This window comes from Porites lutea, chromosome 1 (assembly GCF_958299795.1).
Source record: "Porites lutea chromosome 1, jaPorLute2.1, whole genome shotgun sequence".
NCBI classification, from domain to species: Eukaryota; Metazoa; Cnidaria; class Anthozoa; order Scleractinia; family Poritidae; genus Porites; species Porites lutea.
Window position 1 is genome coordinate 44,241,183 of NC_133201.1, and position 20,428 is coordinate 44,261,610.

At 39.8% G+C, this 20,428-nt stretch overlaps 1 protein-coding gene across 1 annotated transcript in view; it reads left to right on the plus strand.

Annotated features, from left to right (window-relative positions):
- Window positions 1-20,428, plus strand: part of LOC140930329 (epithelial cell-transforming sequence 2 oncogene-like) — a 48,859-nt gene that overhangs the window by 6,344 nt on the left and 22,087 nt on the right. Inside the window, exons 6-17 of the mRNA XM_073380014.1 lie at window positions 663-768; window positions 1,381-1,441; window positions 1,635-1,704; window positions 2,387-2,449; window positions 3,024-3,139; window positions 3,917-3,969; window positions 5,121-5,249; window positions 5,850-5,939; window positions 7,074-7,177; window positions 8,045-8,123; window positions 8,321-8,436; window positions 9,496-9,579. Of these exons, the coding sequence (XP_073236115.1) occupies window positions 663-768; window positions 1,381-1,441; window positions 1,635-1,704; window positions 2,387-2,449; window positions 3,024-3,139; window positions 3,917-3,969; window positions 5,121-5,249; window positions 5,850-5,939; window positions 7,074-7,177; window positions 8,045-8,123; window positions 8,321-8,436; window positions 9,496-9,579 (1,071 nt within the window). The remainder of the gene's footprint in view (window positions 1-662; window positions 769-1,380; window positions 1,442-1,634; window positions 1,705-2,386; window positions 2,450-3,023; window positions 3,140-3,916; window positions 3,970-5,120; window positions 5,250-5,849; window positions 5,940-7,073; window positions 7,178-8,044; window positions 8,124-8,320; window positions 8,437-9,495; window positions 9,580-20,428) is intronic.

Here is a 20,428-nt window from a genome sequence, read left to right on the forward strand (position 1 = left end):
TTTTTTTCGCAGGCCGCGAGGGGGCAATGGGCGCATGTCTTCGAGATTTCTACCTTCGCCCTAGGGAAACAAAAAAACCAAGAAAAAACAAACAAACAAACAAAAACAAGGGCGTCTCCCAGCAATTCTCTGATCTGATTGACTCTTGTGGAACAAGAGCCATTGGACCCGGATATCTCAAATCTCTTTGGCAGTTATCACCCCTGGTGTCTATCTGTAATGGGTTTGAGGCAAGAGAGAGGAGAGAGAGAGAATTGGTAGAGAAATAATGCATTTCGGGAGACCTAAAACGTTTTCCCAGAAGTTGTGTTTTCCTCGTTTCTATTGCCTTCCCCGCCAAAGCATTCCAGTTTTTTTCACTGCGTAACAAAGTAGAAAAGTTACTTTTCCTTTTTAAAATTACACTAACATTAACTATTGTAGTGAGCGAGTCGATAGAAGTGAAAGTCGAAATCACCGAGTTCGCATTTTTGGCCATTGGGTTGGTAACCTTATTTACTGAGTTTTTGTCTTTTATTGGAAGTTGCCACCCACAGCCCCTTTGAAGATATATAATTAAAAGGAAGAAGATATAAAAAGGAAAAAAAAGAAACACGCTGCAGCTTTATTTCCTAACTATCCTGTGATTTGTTTTCTTTTTGTTTTTGTACGACAAATTGCAGATTAGCGAAGTTCGCGATATCAACGGAAACATAGTCGAAGAAGGAAAAGAACCAGTACATCCGTCAAAACTGACGTTGACCGAAGCTTTGGCTGCTGAATCAGGTGGTATGTCGAACTCTTTCATCTACCAATTTTGTCGCTCGAAAGTCTGTGCCCTGAACTTCAAATGAGTTTATCATAAAGGCATTGTGACACGGCTGTGCAGTTCATTGGGTTAATATTGCCAACAACGCGTCTTTATTCGCTAAGGAACTTGACATTAGCGTGGATTATATCTGTAAATGACAAAATCACGGCTTCGTATCAAGAAAATATCCTTCCTAAAGCATTACATCAGAGGTTACAAACAACGAAAATGAAGTTTGAAAAACTGTTAGGCTGAAAAATAAACTGCAAGGGCTTTCCTAAGGGACAAAGAAAATTGTCCGTAATAACGAGGTGTCCGTATTAAGTGGGTGTCCGTAAAGCGGGGTTCAACTGTATTACTCTTCTGGACGTTGTGGCTCAGTAGCTTGAAGCCATTGAAAGGTGATGTTACACGGAACGATTCGCAACGATGAGTTTTAGCGCAACACAGCGTTGCGATGTTGAAACAATATTGTAGCCATTCGAGACAATGTTGCAACAATGTTGCAACGCTGTTTTGCGCTAAAAATCGTCGTTGCGAATCGTCTCGTGTAACATCACCTTAAAAAAGCGTCTCATTTGTTTACGCAGTTGATGAGCCTCTTGTGGAGCAGTCGTGGTCCAAATCAGTCCCGACGTCTCCAGTCCGAAGGTAGGTCGAATCTCGACGAATTCCAATGCGCTGTCTGTGTGTTTTGCGATTAATGACAGGTTTTCTTTTGGTTTTGGCCTACGACACAGCGCAACAGCGTACAACAGTACTTACGTATCATTAGTTTCCGCTGCCTGTTTTAAGACTTTTTTTTTATTTTTCATAAATCCCGTTTGTGATTTTATTCTTACAGGCATGATCTCACTTTTGGTATCCATCCAAGTGCTCACGATTCAATGTTAAAATCAACAAAAGACAACCACGTGAGTCTTATTTATATGTAATATGTACATTCTTTGCAGCATTCGGTGTTGTCTTCATTGGACGGTGTCTGTTCATTTTGGCCCAAACCCGAAAAATGACACCCTATTTAAGGGAAAAACAATAACTAAAAATGTAATGGTAACATACAAATAAACCTTCATTAAATCGCTTTCCTGATACCGTAAGGAATAGTTCAGTTTTAACATATGCTTTGTTTCTCATCTAGCTGGGCATTTACGCACTCGAATCTCAACTGATACAATTGAGGTACCCTATCTTAGGATCAGACCAGGAACGCAAGGCCAGCAAGGGCAAAAATGATACCCTATTTAAGGATCGAGACCCTCAAAAACCTTACCCTATCGGGCGGCACATAGCTATCCATCCCATATCTGGGAGACTCCGCCCCCACTCCCCGCGGGGCTCATTGCTATAGTTTTCTTTCAATCGTTTTTGTCAAGTCCAAGCATCAACCTAACATGTGGGTTGAATTTGTTCACGCCATCGCTCAGAGAGGTTTTTCTCTGTTGGATTTTTCTTGAATTTTTCCTAACCAAAAAGGAATGCAAATATGAATCTCATTTCATCAACGTCAGTGTTCTTTAGTGTTTCAGTGAGCCAGTGCAAAAAGAATATAATAATTGTTTATTCTTAAATGCGTTTTCTCTTTTTGAATTTTAGGATCTTGGAGTTTGTATCACTCCCACGGTGATATTCATTTCTTCCGAAATACCAGCTTGTGAGGTAAGAGTTCTCTTGCTTTGAGAGCAAGAGTTGTGCGGTTCTCACATGAAAAAGTCTTCAAGACTTTCATTTTTAGGCGCGCACTCGGGATGGGCGCGGGGGGAGGGAGGGAGGCGCAGCTAGGTATTTATATATTTGAATGACAAGTGTTCTACTTCAAAGAAACAGAGGAAAAGCCTTTCATTTGCAATATGACAGCAACATAAAAACTGTGATTCTCGAGCTTAGTAAGTCATGTTTTCATACCAGTTAAAATAAACCTGAAAAACAAAGCGGGCTGAAAGAACCTTTCCACCCTCAGTCCTTCCAACCGGAAGGCCAATTAAGAGTAAAGATTTGCGATTTTCACGTTCCTCATAATGCAACTTGTTTTCCCACAAAGAGTTGTTTTCAATTCCTTTTGGGACTGATAATCGTCCTTGACAAATTGAAAACAAACGAGCACAAAACTTTGAGGGGAAAACAAATTGCATTATGGGTACCTTTCGGCGCGTAATTCCTTGTCCTTTTATTGTTCTTTATTTTTTCTTTCACTTGATATGTCATGACAATGTTGGCTTTTTAATGTCGCTAGTTGCTGTTGGCAGCTGTTATGTTTGGCGTCATTGGAATACCATATGAGTACGATGGCTCAACACTGGACGCCTTGTTGGAAAAGTTGAGACTTGCCCTGAGTGGAAGGCAAGCCAAGTAAGTGTGAACTGAACTTCTCGCAAGATTTACGAGCGAAGGTGAACTGCTTCCACCTATACGTATGTTCATAGCCTCGCAGGGTTCACACTTGAAATTTGGCTCAGTTTTGCACGAGCGACGCCAACGCAAGCACAAGACAACTGATGACTAAACTTCCCCGGCCCACCTGCAAGCTGACACAAGAAATGCAAAATTGCGTTTCTTTTCTTGCGTTGGCGCTTAACTAGCGTTTAAATTTCACACGTGAGAAATGGGACAACGCGAGCGCAAATGTTCGCCCGTCATTTTGGAATGCAGAATGCCCTAATGTGCTTGCGTTTGCGTTGGCCCGGATGGGTGAAAATCTCTCGCGCATGCCTCTGTGTCGTTGGTGTAAACAAGCCCTTACTTTCCTGGCCTGTAAAAGTCTCTTAAATTAATGAAATTGTTTCATGTAGTTCTGGTGCTGGAACATTCTGGAACTTTAGATTGTCGCTCATTAAATAGCTAAACTAAACGACACCGTAAGCTTTGTTAGTACCGGCCGGCAGTAAGTCGTATTTGATGAATGCTGATCAAACGCTATCTAAAGTTTCCACAATTTACCCTAGTTTGAAAATGAAATGTTTATTCATAATTGCCGTAGGTTTGGAAATGAAATACTGTCAAATTATTGTAAGGTTCATGAGACTGAAAGGGGTTAGCACTTTTTCTGATTGAGGTAGCGCGCTATTCTTCCAATGAACAACAACTTGTCTCCATCGTTTATTTGATTTGTCTGTTTGGTTATCTCAGGTGCATTGGCTTCTATCTATGGGGAGAATCTGGCACTTTGCGCCTTGTTAGAGGTAAGAAAGGCCAAAGTGGGTAGGCCTAACCTTGTTCCCGTACGTAACACCCGTTAATTGTTCTATTGGCTTAAAGGTGATGTTACGCGAGACGATTCGTAACGACGATTTTTAGCGCAACACAGCGTTGCAACATTGTTGCGACATTAGGGCCATTTATACGAGGAAAAATAAGACGCGTCTTAAATAAGACGCGAACTTTCCGTATAAACGGCACATTTCGTCTAAAATAAGACGCGGCTTAGCTAAGACGCGTCTTATTAGATAAGACATGCTCGTATAAATGGTACAGTTCGCGTCTTATTTAAGACGCGTCTTATGTAAGACGCGTCTTATTTTTCCTCGTATAAATGGCACTATTGTTTCGAATAGTGCAACATTGTTCCAACATTGCAACGCTGTGTTGCGCTAAAAATTGTCGATGCGAATCGTCCCGTGTAACATCACCTTAAGGGGCTATGTCACGAGGATATTGCTGTTTTTTCTGTGGTGAAGTCATTGCTTAGTGCCTTTATTCGTACACAGAGATATGGAAAAGATATCAAACAAATTTCATCCGTGAGCACTAACCATAATAATTCGTTTTGGTGATTTTCGCAAGCATAGCATTAAACCTTGAAAAAGTTGGCTCAACTTTCTCATGTTTCAATCCATTTCCATCTTTGCCATCTGTGGCAACAGACGACGGGAAAACGTTTCAGTGCTAAATATTGATTTAAATAACAAATCTAAAGCATTAAGTTTTGGAATTCAATTGCTACGAACACAAGTCTTAGCTCTTTAAAAAGATAACAGATGGCGTGACGTCATAACCACTTTAATAAGAACTTACTTACACCAAATAATTCTTTTCGCTTTGCTGGACTAGGCACCGACTTCGTATACTGCATTTATGTGCAAAATTAAATTGTGTAGGTTTGTAATTTTCTTGTTCGCGAATGTGCAAGGTAACAATAAAAAGCAGTTAATCTGTCTCTATTGATCAGAGCCAGCAAAATGCGACAGCATGCTCAGAGAACCCCTTCGTTCCGCTAGACGAGGGTAACGCGGCTTCTGGGAAGGAAGAAACGACCAAGACCAATGTGGTCTCTTAAATTGGCGTATTCAGTCTCTTTGTATTACGTGGCTTAAGAAATAAAGCTTTTTTGCAGGACAAACGCTTTCAGAAAAGACTATTAACGAGCCAAATATGCGTTATTTCTGGGAAACAGTAGCGACAAGTGTGATAACGCGAGAGTCAGGAGGCCATGTGGACATCTTCGTGCCTTTAGTAGAGACAGGTAATGGGTGTCACGCAACAAGAGGTGGGTGGGGATGCTAGTAATGAATTAGGCTTTTACAACAACAATCCATTTTGTTGACGTCTAGGCAAATTCCCTATTTAATCGCCTATACTGCCAGACAGATATCCTCGCGTTCTTATACCCACTGGTCGTCTTCTTAATTACCTCCAACAGTAATAGGGTTTCGGAACCTTCATGTTTTTTTTGGCCTGTTGTGGACACTGGTAACCATGATGATCAGATTTCCAACAGTCCTGACGAGCTTTTAGTCACAAATCAAACGGAGGGGCATGTCCCCGGAGGAAGGGGAAGGGGGGGAGGAGGGGGAGGACAGAAAGTTCGACCGAACCTTCTTTGCAGTTTTTAAAAATCAAGATGACATGCCCTTATGGCCTGAATGTACAAATCGTGCGGGGCTTTGCTCGCTTGGTATCTACTCGTGAATCGTTTTTAGCAACTAGAGAACCGGCAATAGTAAAGTATGACAAAAAGTTTGTAAAAAGCTTAAACAAGCGATAACAGAGCAGGTACGTTAAAAATCTGGCATCACATTGCAATTGATAATCTGAGGTTATTTATTATTTTCGCTTTGTACAGAGAAAGGCATGGATCTTTTAGCTCAACTTGGTCTATTAACGGACATGCAGTTTTCTTGTCCTACTGGATTGACAGGATCGTTTGCTAGAGGTTTGTGAGTCAACTAAAGTTCTAAATAGCCTGTGATGTTTGACCTGAATATATGTGGAATTAAAAAGGGGAGGGGTAGAACAAATCACATGAATGGCTTGTGACATCGGGGGGAGTACTACAATCTTAGATAAAAACCTTGAAACACTTTGGAAAATTTTGCCCCCTTTCGTTCCCCCCCCCCCCCCTCCCCTTCCTTTTTGCACTGTTGTTGTAACCACAATCACATGCCAACATTGCAGAGGGAAAGGGACGTGCACAGGTGTTTCAAGGATTTTTGGCGAGGATTGTAGAACAAACAGCCTAAAACAATGCGCCATAATTAATGGGCGCTGCTGCTCAAGAATAAAGATGTTATTAAGAGCTAGCTTAGGAAAGCTGCCAGCAAGACTGAGGGCAGTGCCTTTTCAGCCAGTCTAGTCGAGGACTGGCAGGTCTAGAAAGAACGGAGGGCCCGAGAGGGGAACTGGAAAGAAGCAGACGGTTCCCAGTTTCCCTTGGCTGGCCACTTTTCCCTGTTCGCTTTGCTCGTTTTGCTCGCTCACACGACCATTCTTGGCAATTGCTCGCAGTCTAGCAGATAGCCTGAAAATGAATTTGCCGGGTACTATTATTCTACTCTTACTTCATTTAATCGCATGTTTTTAAGAGAGCATATGCAGGTGAGTTCTCAAAATCGTTTGTTTTGTCCTGGTCTACGATCTTGAACAGTCAAACAGTGCTTCCACTCAGCGCACTCTCTCTCTCTTTAGATGAGTAGTGCTCGTCTAATTAAAACTACAACTGAAAATGAGAAAATAATACCGGCAAAGAATTTAGGGCTTAGCAACTAGGTCTGGAACTATCACGTACAGTCTGACGCGATCACACGACTATGCAAATATGTTCCAGACATCGAGCACCCCTCTTTATCTTGGCCGTCAAGCGAAACGATGCAACTGGAGGCGCGAGACGGGACAGAGTGAGTCCTTCGCGTCTCGCGTCTCACGTGTTGCGCGTGCCTTTCCAATACCTCTGCTTCATATGTTTCCAAAGCGGCATTCAATATAAATATTCATTTTCATTTTATTTTACAAAAGAAATAATTGAAGTTTAGAGACATACTTTTATTCCTGCTTTTTACTTGTATTACAGTTGAAAGTGAATGGCTGTTTGTTCCGAACAGTATTACTCCTCCTGCATTGTATTTCAATATGACAAAACTTGGTGCTTGGTCAAACACTGTGGATTACATTGAGGTAAGAGTTTACAGGGCAGCAGGTTAAAACGTTTGGCTGTAATAAAACAGCAAAGATAATAACGACTTGAGTTTTCGCTATATTTCGGACGAGGAAACGTCTTTGGACAGGCTAAAGGAAAATAGCCAGTGTTTAACAAAACCGCGTTCTAAACCGTTTTCAACTTGAACAACGGTTCAATCTAAACACCATTTATTGTGAACGATTTTGTGAAAGCATATAGAGTAGACTAGAAAAGCCCGAAGAAGATAAAGAAGATAAATGATTTAAAGAAGGTAAATGATTTATCTTCTTAAAATAATTCACTAAGGAAGAGTTCTGGGGTCCAAAGATTATCTAAACCGCGGCTTAAGTTGGACTTCGTTGAACTAACCGGCCCAAAATGTTGTCCGTTACTAAGGATGTGCCTCACTTTACGCATGCGTCCTGGGATTTATTTACCCAACAGTTTTACGGAAGCTAAGGCTAACTTCGTCTCCAGGGTCTCTCATTCTTTGAGACCAAGGGGCCGCTAAAATGGAGGTGTTTTCGCGGACGATACACCCTCGGAACCGCTAGGTACCGTTGTTAATGGTGAGAGTCCAAAATAGGGGGATGCGGCAAAAAATGTGGCTTTATAATAAGGTTGACTGTAGAATCAACTCTAGGGTGAAAAATAATTGGACTGACTGGACGAACTTATTAATGGCAGTTAGACTTAAAGACTGGTGTGAATTTGTTGAAATTGAGACCAGTAGAAAAAGCATTATTCCTAACTAAAAAGAGCAATGAGGTGATAAGGAGGTGAAAAACTAGGAGACCCTGAACTATTTGTACTAGTCCTCTGCGGAATCTGTCTGAAGGTATTTATTGGTTTCCTTCCTTTAGGAGTGCTTGGATGTTGTGAAAAAGAACCTTCACGCTTTCTTCAATGAAGAACAAAGAAATCTGGCCAAGCGACTCGTAGGTACAGTAACAGCAGGACTTCTTCACGCAGGCTTTTTTTTCCGCTAGTGAATGACAACACCTCTCACCGTGAGATCAGTGTCGGTACCGTGGAAGGTTATTTGTCGTATTCCTTCGCGAACTCTGATTTTGTTCTTTCTCTGACATTCATAAGGTAACGAATATCCGATCCTCTTTATACTTTTGTCATTGTTTCAGGGCATATCACGTTCGAAGCGTTAGGAATATGCGAAGTGTACAAGATCTCGGAGATTGCCTCTGTCCTAGTAGATGCTGTTATTTCCTTGGGAAGAAACAAAGCATCTAGCGACTGGGTACGGACAGCATTTAGCGTTCTTATATTTTTGAAGTAGAAGTCGGATAAGTTCCTCTTGGCATGTTTATTTCCCGTTTTGGTCACACGATAACCGTTTAGAATTGAATAATATATATACCTCTTTAGCATGTATGTTTTTGTTTTTCCCATGAAGTTCTCAGGGGAATTTGCCCCTTTGCTTTTCATAAATTATGCGTACATACGCACGGGGAACTTCGAATGAAACTGTTATCAAGGGTATTATCACATGACCCACAATGGGAAAACAAAACACACAAGGTAAAAAGGTCTGTTGTGTCTGTTCTTCAGTGTAAGCTATACGTGTTCATTTAAATGATTTAGGTATAAAAGAGGTGGAGGGTGCATGAGCCAAGATGACCTACTCGGCCAGTTTTTAACCCGTTTTTCTATAGCATAAAGCACCTAGGAGTATTGCTTCTTCCCACCTGGATGTAGCTTGAGAAAAACAGCCGACATCTCGCGACGCCACCACTGGTATACCTGCAAAATGACGTCTTAGAAACGAGCGCAGAAATTCCCTACTGACGACGCGTTATCACCAGGATCTGGGTAGTACTGCTGATTGGTCGCCTCGCGTGGAAAACGTCCTTTGGCCTATCAGTAGCACTACCGAGATTTGGGTAGTGACACGACATCAGTATGGAATTCCTGCGTTTGTTCCTAAGACGTCATTTCACGAAGGAACAAGTAGTGGCATCGCGAAATGTCCGCTGTTTTCTCAGGATGCCCTGGATGAGATCCTAGGCCATCGCAGGGCTACCCCCAGCAGTAGATCGCCACGCCCAGTATCCATGTCTAGACTTGGGTAAAGTGAGACATAGTAGAGCGTGGTTGTTTTGTCTAACAGATCTTAAAGTCTGTAGTGTTAAACGCTTCGCCAGTCACCAATAATAATATCGCAAAATTAACGTGAAGTTGATACTTAAATCAAGGTTTATAGTCAGCGTCATTTTACTTTCAATGTACATCTGTCAGTAACCAAATGAATTTACATTTTTACTTACAACAGCTCACCTTTTTCACCCTTTTTTTCCAGAGCGATCCAATCCAAGGACTTGTCAATTATCTACAGAGTCATGGTCGCTCAGAAAAAGTAGTAATGAAATCTAAAAGAACGAAGGTAGGAATTGTCCAGGCATACTGTTATAGAATATTGTTTATTTACAGCGGTCAGTGAAACTGAATTTGCTAGAACGTGCATGCTCTTCCCAGAACGCATTTTAAGCAAAAATTGATCTTTTCAATCCATTTGCGACTCAAAACACTCGCTGAAGTCAACTGCTCTCCATGAGTCACCTATACTCACTTAAATTTATTTCTACGAGATTTTGTTATTTATATTTATCTCTTTGTACCATAAGCGTTTTGCTGTCTGTTAATCTCTGGGAATAACGGTAGCGGTATATTACATGCAGCCTTTTTTACGCGGGAGAAGGACAGTTGCCTTCGAGAAATTAAATCTGCGTGCTTGATCGCTTCTTCCAGTGATTTCGTTTACTCAAGACATGACAACGCGGTGTAGTTCAAAGGTTGTGACCATCACTGCAAACAAGATGTCTATCTTGGGTTTCTGGGTCCACTTTTCTTGCGCTGGATTAGCGTTGCTGAGTATTTACCATGCATTAGAACTCAAATTATAGAAGTTAACAAACTTGAGTCTCATTTTTCTTTAGTAGCATTATCGCATTCGCGGCGCTTCACAGGGTCCGAAATCAAACATAAAAGTAAGTGGTGTCACTTGTAGCCTGTGCAGACCCCCCCCCCCCCCCTTTCCTCAGGAAAAATTGGAGAAGGGGCCCTGAGGGGAGGGGGGGTGGGGTCTGTACACAAGCTATGTCTCTTGAGCCTCTTTCAGTTCCAAATTTGCGTTACTTTGATTCTCCGCGTTAAGATATTTTTGAAACACGTCTTGTCGTGTTTGACACATTACATGCAACACTCGCAACGCTCAAGACAGTCGCTGAAGTAAAATATAATATTCCACAAGATAAACTTAAATTCCTTTCTGTAAGACCTGTTCACCACGGCATATAACACAGGGTTAATCAGGCTACTGAAGTTAACACCATACGACACCAGCATCACAACGTCCCGCGGGAGAGTCCCGAGGGTAATTCGCGTCAGTAGGACGATACAAAATAGTGGGATCCATATCAGCGTGAATGCCAAGACAATGGCGAACATCATTTTCGTGATCTTCACTTCTTTCGCCTTGAGGACACTTTCGCCATCATGTCCGACGTGTGGTTCGTTTGCCTGATGGAAAGCGGGTTGCTCTTCTGGTTGGGTTTCCTTGTTTTCGTTTCCTTTTCTAGTGCCCTGTGGTACCTGTGCTCGATAAGTGTCCTGTGTGGGAAATTCAAGTTGGTTACTTAAGGGCTCTTTCCTCTTGTAGTTGGGAGACTTTGGGAGTTGCTGGGCCTGTGGTTCTTGTTCTGGTGCTTGGTCGCGGTGAGTGTTCTGAGGTATGTGTGGTTGATATGACTCCTGTAGGTCATTTTGATGATTCGTGGCCGTTTGTTCTTGTGGGTGAATTTTATCCAAGGTCTTGCGTCTCTTTTTGCCCGGAGCGTTTGGTGGGTGTCGTTCTTGTGGATTAGTTGTAGCCCATGGCGCGAGTGATTGATGCTTGGTGTCTTGTAACGGATGGGCGGTCTGTGCCTTTCGTTGAACTTTGTTCGTAGCTTTCCCGTTACTGTAAGGAACATCTTTTTGCGGACTTGGCATTCCCTGTAGTTCTTGTAGATGTGGCATCGCATTTTTGGGAGATGGACACTTCTTCTTTAAACTGACAGATCCGTGTTGGCATGGGTCTTCCTCTGGTTGTTGGTTGGCCTGGTCTTCTTCTTGTTGGGCTGACTGTGCCTCTTCCGCTGCAAGCCTCTTCTGTAACTGCTGTCTGATCTGCGATACTTGTGCACTAACTTGTTTTAACGCTCTATGCACTTTGTAGTAACAAGCGGGTACGATTAGCAGAGAAGCTGTGATGAAAGACACGTGGGTGATCATGGTGTAAATTGTAAATTTGTCTTGAAAGGAAGGAACGCAAACAGCGTAACCAGAATTAAAAAAGAACTTTGTCCGTCCTATAACAAACGGCAGCAGAACAATCATACTCTCTATGAACCACAGACCCACCACTATAAATATAGATGGTGTCGTCGCAAACAGAGATTGGAAAAGACTAGGCCTGGTTACTCGGATGTATCTGTTGATGGCTATAAGAGACATGGTGCTAATGGAGGCGTACACAAGGAAAATTGAGGAAAACGCGCCAACAAAGCAGCCCGCGTCTCCAAACTGCCAGCCTCCGGTGATCAGGGTGACTGCTACAAATATACCATTGGTGAGAAAGTTGAGAATGTCGGTGATCGCCAGAGCAACGATGTATATGGGCGTTATCTTTCGTAAAACTGGATTTCGATAAAACGCAATGCACACTAAGATATTTCCAAGGAAACCAGCTGTAGCCATTATTGTCCAGAAAGACGACTCCAGAACAACCCGCTCAACACTGCGTGGGGGAAGTTCCAACGAATTCATCGCTCTTTGTTTTGCCAAATCTGCAAATGAATGTCCATAAAGTAAGTAAGGGTGCCGATTACCGTGTAAGTCCTGATCCGTGACGCGCGTTTCCTAGGTTTGGTAAAGAGAGAAATATTTTGAAGATTGGATAATTGACATGGTTACATTAATGTGTTGGCAAACATATTAAATTTTTAAAAACATGGCTCAATAAAAACTTATAAATAACTTACGGTGCAAGTTATCCCCAAGACTGCTGTCAGCCTTTCATCTTTCGCGTTAAATTTTTGTGGCTTCAACTAATGCACCAAAGTGTAAACGCCTGAACACCAACGAAGTCGACTGTTACAGCTGCAATCATAATTATCTGTCAATCTCGTCACATGTAAAATTTGTAACAATGGCAACAAATAACTTAACTGTAAAAGTCGTAGCCTTTTGTTATGGTATAACATTAACGTCGCATACATCTGATTGGAAGGAAAAGAGCAATTGATAGTCTTGATAGGCAAATGTTTTGGAGAAATTCTACGTAGAGGTAAGAATGTTACTGATAACCTTGGAAATATTTTGAAGGAATAATATTGAAAAAAATTTCGCATTACTAATGGTGTTTTGACGTTTATATCATTGCCCGTCGTCATCGAAGTTGTCTGGGTTCTTCAGTTCTAAATTTCCTCAAGCAGTAAAACCTTATAATCGTGTCAACTGAGGAAGTCGAACTTCGTAAGTACGCAGACCATATTTAACGAATATAATATAGGAAAAAAGCGAAGGTAAAAGGTTTGAAAGAAAAAAAATGACTACACTTGAATTGAAGAAGAAGTGCATGAATTATATTTTTTGTCTTTTGATTGAACACCACTTTTCATTGGCTGTTTCTTTAGCTATTATTTTCGCCTCAAAGTTTAAATTACAATTAAAGTCCTTCATTTTTGGTTTTTAGGCAATGATAAGAAATAAAACAATTAGAGAAAACTTGAACGAAAGCTAAAATTTTACTGACATCAATGGAAAAAAGTATTTATGACAAATTTCAAACCAGTTTGTGTTTTCCATTTCCCATATTGTGCAATTTAAAAGACGGGTCGGTTTCTGGCCGCAGCCGAAGCTTAGGAAATGAAAACTTCAACCGTGCGCGTGTCAGTCAAACACGGGAAAGTAATTATTTGGTTCGGCACATAAAAGGCAATAATTGTTGTATTAGAATTCAACAAGCCAAAGGTGGAATGATTAAAATAGAAGGCACAGCTGTGAGCCTTCCTCTTGTAGGTTTCTTAAACTTATTTTTGTTTTCATTCGTATATTTTACGTTGTCTTATAACTTCAGTGTAAGGAGAGTGTTTTGGGGATTTACTATTTTTTTCCGTAGTGCGGTTAACTTGCTAAATGCATACTTAACGTTGATCTTTTTAAATAATTTTAAATAAACTCAACCACAAACAGGCTTGCTCAGTTATCGCCAAAGTCTGACAGTAATGACCAAGGAGTAATGATTATTGACGATTAGAGGTATTTTTATCATCCCTTGCTCCCCGAGCAAGGGATGGCGCAGTGGTGAGAGCGCTCGCCTCCCACCAACGTGGCCCGGGTTCAAATCCCGATGTGGGTTGAGTTTGTTGTTGGCTCTCTCCTTTGCTCCGAGAGGTTTTTCTCGGGGGTACCCCGGTTTTCCCATGTCCTGTAAAACCAACATTTCCAAATTCCAATTCGGCCGGGAATCAGGTAGACGAAGAACGACTTTGTGGATGTGCTACTTCCAAATCATTATTTATTTATTTGTTGTTGTTTATTTGTTGTTGTATTACAAGGATAATTAATTATTTAACATTACCGATCATGATTGCCAAGGGCTTACAATATAGTTAAGTTAATTTCTTCGAAATATCAGGTTGAGACTAATTATTTCATAACTTCAAAAGACACTCCAAATGTACATATTAATTAGCAGTCAATATCAACGTTAATGTTACATTGTCGTGTGCACAGCGAAAAACTACACCCTAACCCTGATATGAAATCGCGGCTTCCATATATTTTATTGGGGTTTACTTTCATTGCATTGCAAACTCAAATCTAGAGCTTAGAAAGAAAGACTTATTAAATAGTGAAATCATAAGAAGAATAGTAAACGCTGTCACTGAAGAGCCGCCAGAAATGATACACGGTAAGAGGAAATAGCAAGCCCAGTTTAGACCAACTAAAAGGACATAACAGGACGGAAATTCCGTACACGTACCTAGAAGTAAGAAATATAGAGTATACCTAGAGGTTTCTTAGCTCCTACTGTATTTCCTTTGATTAACTAGGATTTTATCTACGATCAATAGACTTGAACCTGTATATCAATACAAAATGTGACGCCCCACTTACGTAAACGAGTCTTAACGTACTTACCATGCCGGTATTACTGCGAGCGTCAAAATGGATTTCGATAAAACGCAATGCACACTAAGATATTTCCAAGGAAACCAGCTGTAGCCATTATTGTCCAGAAAGACGACTCCAGAACAACCCGCTCAACACTGCGTGGGGGAAGTTCCAACGAATTCATCGCTCTTTGTTTTGCCAAATCTGCAAATGAATGTCCATAAAGTAAGTAAGGGTGCCGATTACCGTGTAAGTCCTGATCCGTGACGCGCGTTTCCTAGGTTTGGTAAAGAGAGAAATATTTTGAAGATTGGATAATTGACATGGTTACATTAATGTGTTGGCAAACATATTAAATTTTTAAAAACATGGCTCAATAAAAACTTTTAAATAACTTACGGTGCAAGTTATCCCCAAGACTGCTGTCAGCCTTTCATCTTTCGCGTTAAATTTTTGTGGCTTCAACTAATGCACCAAAGTGTAAACGCCTGAACACCAACGAAGTCGACTGTTACAGCTGCAATCATAATTATCTGTCAATCTCGTCACATGTAAAATTTGTAACAATGGCAACAAATAACTTAACTGTAAAAGTCGTAGCCTTTTGTTATGGTATAACATTAACGTCGCATACATCTGATTGGAAGGAAAAGAGCAATTGATAGTCTTGATAGGCAAATGTTTTGGAGAAATTCTACGTAGAGGTAAGAATGTTACTGATAACCTTGGAAATATTTTGAAGGAATAATATTGAAAAAAATTTCGCATTACTAATGGTGTTTTGACGTTTATATCATTGCCCGTCGTCATCGAAGTTGTCTGGGTTCTTCAGTTCTAAATTTCCTCAAGCAGTAAAACCTTATAATCGTGTCAACTGAGGAAGTCGAACTTCGTAAGTACGCAGACCACATTTAACGAATATAATATAGGAAAAAAGCGAAGGTAAAAGGTTTGAAAGAAAAAAAATGACTACACTTGAATTGAAGAAGAAGTGCATGAATTATATTTTTTGTCTTTTGATTGAACACCACTTTTCATTGGCTGTTTCTTTAGCTATTATTTTCGCCTCAAAGTTTAAATTACAATTAAAGTCCTTCATTTTTGGTTTTTAGGCAATGATAAGAAATAAAACAATTAGAGAAAACTTGAACGAAAGCTAAAATTTTACTGACATCAATGGAAAAAAGTATTTATGACAAATTTCAAACCAGTTTGTGTTTTCCATTTCCCATATTGTGCAATTTAAAAGACGGGTCGGTTTCTGGCCGCAGCCGAAGCTTAGGAAATGAAAACTTCAACCGTGCGCGTGTCAGTCAAACACGGGAAAGTAATTATTTGGTTCGGCACATAAAAGGCAATAATTGTTGTATTAGAATTCAACAAGCCAAAGGTGGAATGATTAAAATAGAAGGCACAGCTGTGAGCCTTCCTCTTGTAGGTTTCTTAAACTTATTTTTGTTTTCATTCGTATATTTTACGTTGTCTTATAACTTCAGTGTAAGGAGAGTGTTTTGGGGATTTACTATTTTTTTCCGTAGTGCGGTTAACTTGCTAAATGCATACTTAACGTTGATCTTTTTAAATAATTTTAAATAAACTCAACCACAAACAGGCTTGCTCAGTTATCGCCAAAGTCTGACAGTAATGACCAAGGAGTAATGATTATTGACGATTAGAGGTATTTTTATCATCCCTTGCTCCCCGAGCAAGGGATGGCGCAGTGGTGAGAGCGCTCGCCTCCCACCAACGTGGCCCGGGTTCAAATCCCGATGTGGGTTGAGTTTGTTGTTGGTTCTCTCCTTTGCTCCGAGAGGTTTTTCTCGGGGGTACCCCGGTTTTCCCATGTCCTGTAAAACCAACATTTCCAAATTCCAATTCGGCCGGGAATCAGGTAGACGAAGAACGACTTTGTGGATGTGCTACTTCCAAATCATTATTTATTTATTTGTTGTTGTTTATTTGTTGTTGTATTACAAGGATAATTAATTATTTAACATTACCGATCATGATTGCCAAGGGCTTACAATATAGTTAAGTTAATTTCTTCGAAATATCAGGTTGAGACTAATTATTTCATAACTTCAAAAGACACTCCAAATGTACATATTAATTAGCAGTCAATATCAACGTTAATGTTACATTGTCGTGTGCACAGCGAAAAACTACACCCTAACCCTGATATGAAATCGCGGCTTCCATATATTTTATTGGGGTTTACTTTCATTGCATTGCAAACTCAAATCTAGAGCTTAGAAAGAAAGACTTATTAAATAGTGAAATCATAAGAAGAATAGTAAACGCTGTCACTGAAGAGCCGCCAGAAATGATACACGGTAAGAGGAAATAGCAAGCCCAGTTTAGACCAACTAAAAGGACATAACAGGACGGAAATTCCGTACACGTACCTAGAAGTAAGAAATATAGAGTATACCTAGAGGTTTCTTAGCTCCTACTGTATTTCCTTTGATTAACTAGGATTTTATCTACGATCAATAGACTTGAACCTGTATATCAATACAAAATGTGACGCCCCACTTACGTAAACGAGTCTTAACGTACTTACCATGCCGGTATTACTGCGAGCGTCAAAATTGAATAGCAAAATGTTGGCTGTAACATTGTATTGATGACCTTCCGATAGAATGAACAAGCCTAAAAGCCAGTCCTAATATAGACCAGAACACCTTTTGGAACTAATAGAATCGCACTCAAAAATCTCTTGGTCACAATTGCTCGGCTATTGAACTTTCATTCCAGGGAGTTCCCATCCTCGGAGACCCAGAGATAAAAACTTTTAGCCAACATTTTGTCATTTTCTTTTGTCGAAAATTTTGAAAAACTCATAATGTTTGAGGGTTAAATGCTGAAGAAGTTTCATTTGAGTGGTCACACCGAGATTTTGTCCATAGACTCAAAAGTTAGAATCTTGTTACATGCCAGCATAATTGACCCTGGCAGTGAAAGGGCCAATAAATCATTCCACACGAATGATATGGAAATAAAGTATTTATTTTAAAGTATTTCAGAGAATTTGCCTATTCAATGTTATCCTTCTGTAAATTGCACTTGAAGTTTTCGTGTTAACCGTTTTTCTATGCACGCGTGGGCAGTCACTGCGGTCTCGAAATATCTTGATTTACCTTAGTTTGATTGAAAAAGAACCGGTAAAACGTGCGGATTAAAGTACTTAGAAGACAGTTTTATCAAAGTAAATTCTTTTCCTCCAAAAATTAAAATAAAAAATAACAGGAAAATGAACATAATAGCGAAAAGATGAAGGCGAGTTGTGCAAATGGAAAGTCTTTTGTCACCGATATTAATTTTTTTTCAGGTAAGCTCCAAAGATGTCAACCAAAAGCTACATGTAATATTGCCTTATATATAATCGACAAAATTATGAGTTTATTGATAGCCATTACCCATGTTTTGTTTTTCCTATCGCCACCCATCAGTTAATGGGTTTTTTATTTTCTAACTAAAATTCAAATGAGCGTTCAATTAGTTAACATTTGAAAGATAAAGACTTCTATCGGCACAAAATCTCCCATAATTGAAATATCCGTTGTTTTATTTTATTTGACTGACACACTTGAACACAAAACAAATTAACCCATTTATCACCCACCCAGCAATCTGTTTTCGTAATAATGTGCACGAAAGAGTTTCTTGATTTCATTGCCTTACAGTACTAAAGGTGACTGAACACGGTTTGTTAGTTTGTGAGTCGTTGCTATTCGTTGAGGAGTTATTTAAGACTCATTGACCTCAAAGTTCGCACGGAAAAAAAGATATTCATAAGACATTACATTTATTAAGTTATATAAAAATTAATTAAACGTAAGATTTCGTTCGTTGCCATGGCAGCATGGGAGATTGAAAACGAGCTTAAAATCTTGAGTTTATTAGGTTTAGGCAATATCCAGTCATCAGATTTCCTCATGAATTGGCTTAAAGTTTTTAATTGGTAACCCTCATAATTTGAAGAAAACTTAACTAAAATTGTAACAAACAGGTTTTGAAGTTTTTTTTTTTTTTAGCGTTTAAGAGATACTTGTCATGATTGTGTCACAAAACTCCTTTGTTCAAAATGTATTTTGAGGCTCTCATTGACTGAAGTGCTATGTGAACAGGATTTCTGCCAAATTTTCTCAAATGTTAACAAGTAGATTTTAAGATATTGTCGTTTGTTTTCATTGCCTACATGTATGAAAGTCAACAAAACAAGCGCTCTCAAGGGGTGTTTACATGAGAAAACTCACAACGGCGCGAGTTTCATACCAGGATGACTTTTTGATTTGGCATCGCATTTACAAGATGACTGGGCCATTTCATATCTCGTTAGTTGAAGGTACACTTCATGTTGATTCAATACACGTGTGTTTCAAACTCGCAAACATAACGCATGCGCTACCCGTTCCAGTCTACCGGTAGACCGATCGTTATCAAGTACAGCAACATTACCTTAAAGTGACAGCAATATTTACGAGTTCATTAAAAGATAGAACAATACAAGCATTAACGAGTACATTAAATTAACATTAACAAGTATAGAAAAATCAAACCCCCCTCCCCTGCTGCTGGATGACCGGGGCAGTCACTTTTCATGAAAGTGAAAGCCAATGAACTCCTCGACCTCTAGGGCCAAAGCGAATGATAAACTCCCCGCTACCTTAAATCCGAAGTGGTACACAGTCGGTACTCCCTTGTAAACGTCAACTGAAATCCTGTAACGTTATCGCTAAGCGTAACCAGGGTTAACGAATATCACGGTAGCCGTGAAATGAACACGTTGGTTAGGGAGCAGCTACCCACAACCTCGCGATAAACAAGGAAAAAGAAGATTATTTGAAAATTCGAAATTAGCTCTCTTTTTTGCAACTTGATGTCACAAAAAAATGCAGTCTACTTAAGTTTTTAACATAGAATAAATAAATGGCTGATATGTTTTGGAATCCGAAAACAAGTAGAGCACTCAGTTTACCACCGAATATCTTGCATCAACTGCGTCAATGAGTTTATAAGCATTGTAAACATTTTAGTATCAATAGATCGTCACTGAAAATATACCTACCATTCTTGACTAAAGTTTCAAGATCCACAGCTAAGAAAGTCTATAAATAGATAGTTTCCAAGGAAGTGTACAGTTTTTCGGATTCGCTTCGCCTTGAGACGCGGTGATAATATGTGCAAAATTATGTGTGACTGCCCAATTATTTCCCGGTCCGGGAGGCGAAGAGTGCTGCCTCCTTGAATGTTCAGAAAACCAAATCCAATTAATTAATTAATTACGCAGTCGAATCTCTATTAAGTTTCCACCCTTGGGTAAGCGCACAAGTGGACCGCGCTAAGTAAAGGGTGGTTTCCGCCCTAAGAGGTTCTGTTTACACTTGCATTTTTGTCCACGGGAACTCTAGTTACAGGCCACTACCCCTCTAAGCCCAAATATCCATATCGAAATTCTCTAGACTAATTATTTAACCGTATGAAGATAGTTTCGTTACCTTTTCGATAAGAATTCGCCGTTTGCAAACTTAGTTAAGAAAATCGTTGAAGTCACGGATTCTTTTCAAACCCAGTTGGGCGTGCCATATGAATTTATTTTCCATTAGTTAGCCATGATGGTTTTTTGAGATTATCATAGAGTAAACCTGTATGTAAACAACCTCACAACCAAAAAGTCTTGTGGAATTTAGAAGAAACGACTTTGAACAAAGAGATTGTCGAAGTAGTAAATGCCACTAGTCGTAGCAAAAAAAAAAAAAAAATAGAGGCGATTTGTTCAGATAGAACGTCTTGTGACCAATGGTTTTTTTTTTTTTGCTAAGCTGGAAAGCTTTCAACCAAAAGCTACACGAAATATTTTGTTCTTAATAAACAATTTAAATGATGGGTTTATTTGATCATTACCCTTGTATTCTTTCCGTTTCTCTACCTGTTCAGTGACATTGATATTTTGGAACTAAAACTCAGTTAAATATTTGATCACTCAACGTTAGACGGATTATGCCTTGTGCCGCGGTAGCATTCTTCGAATATTAATATATCCGTTGTTTCGTTATTTGCAAACCAGACAT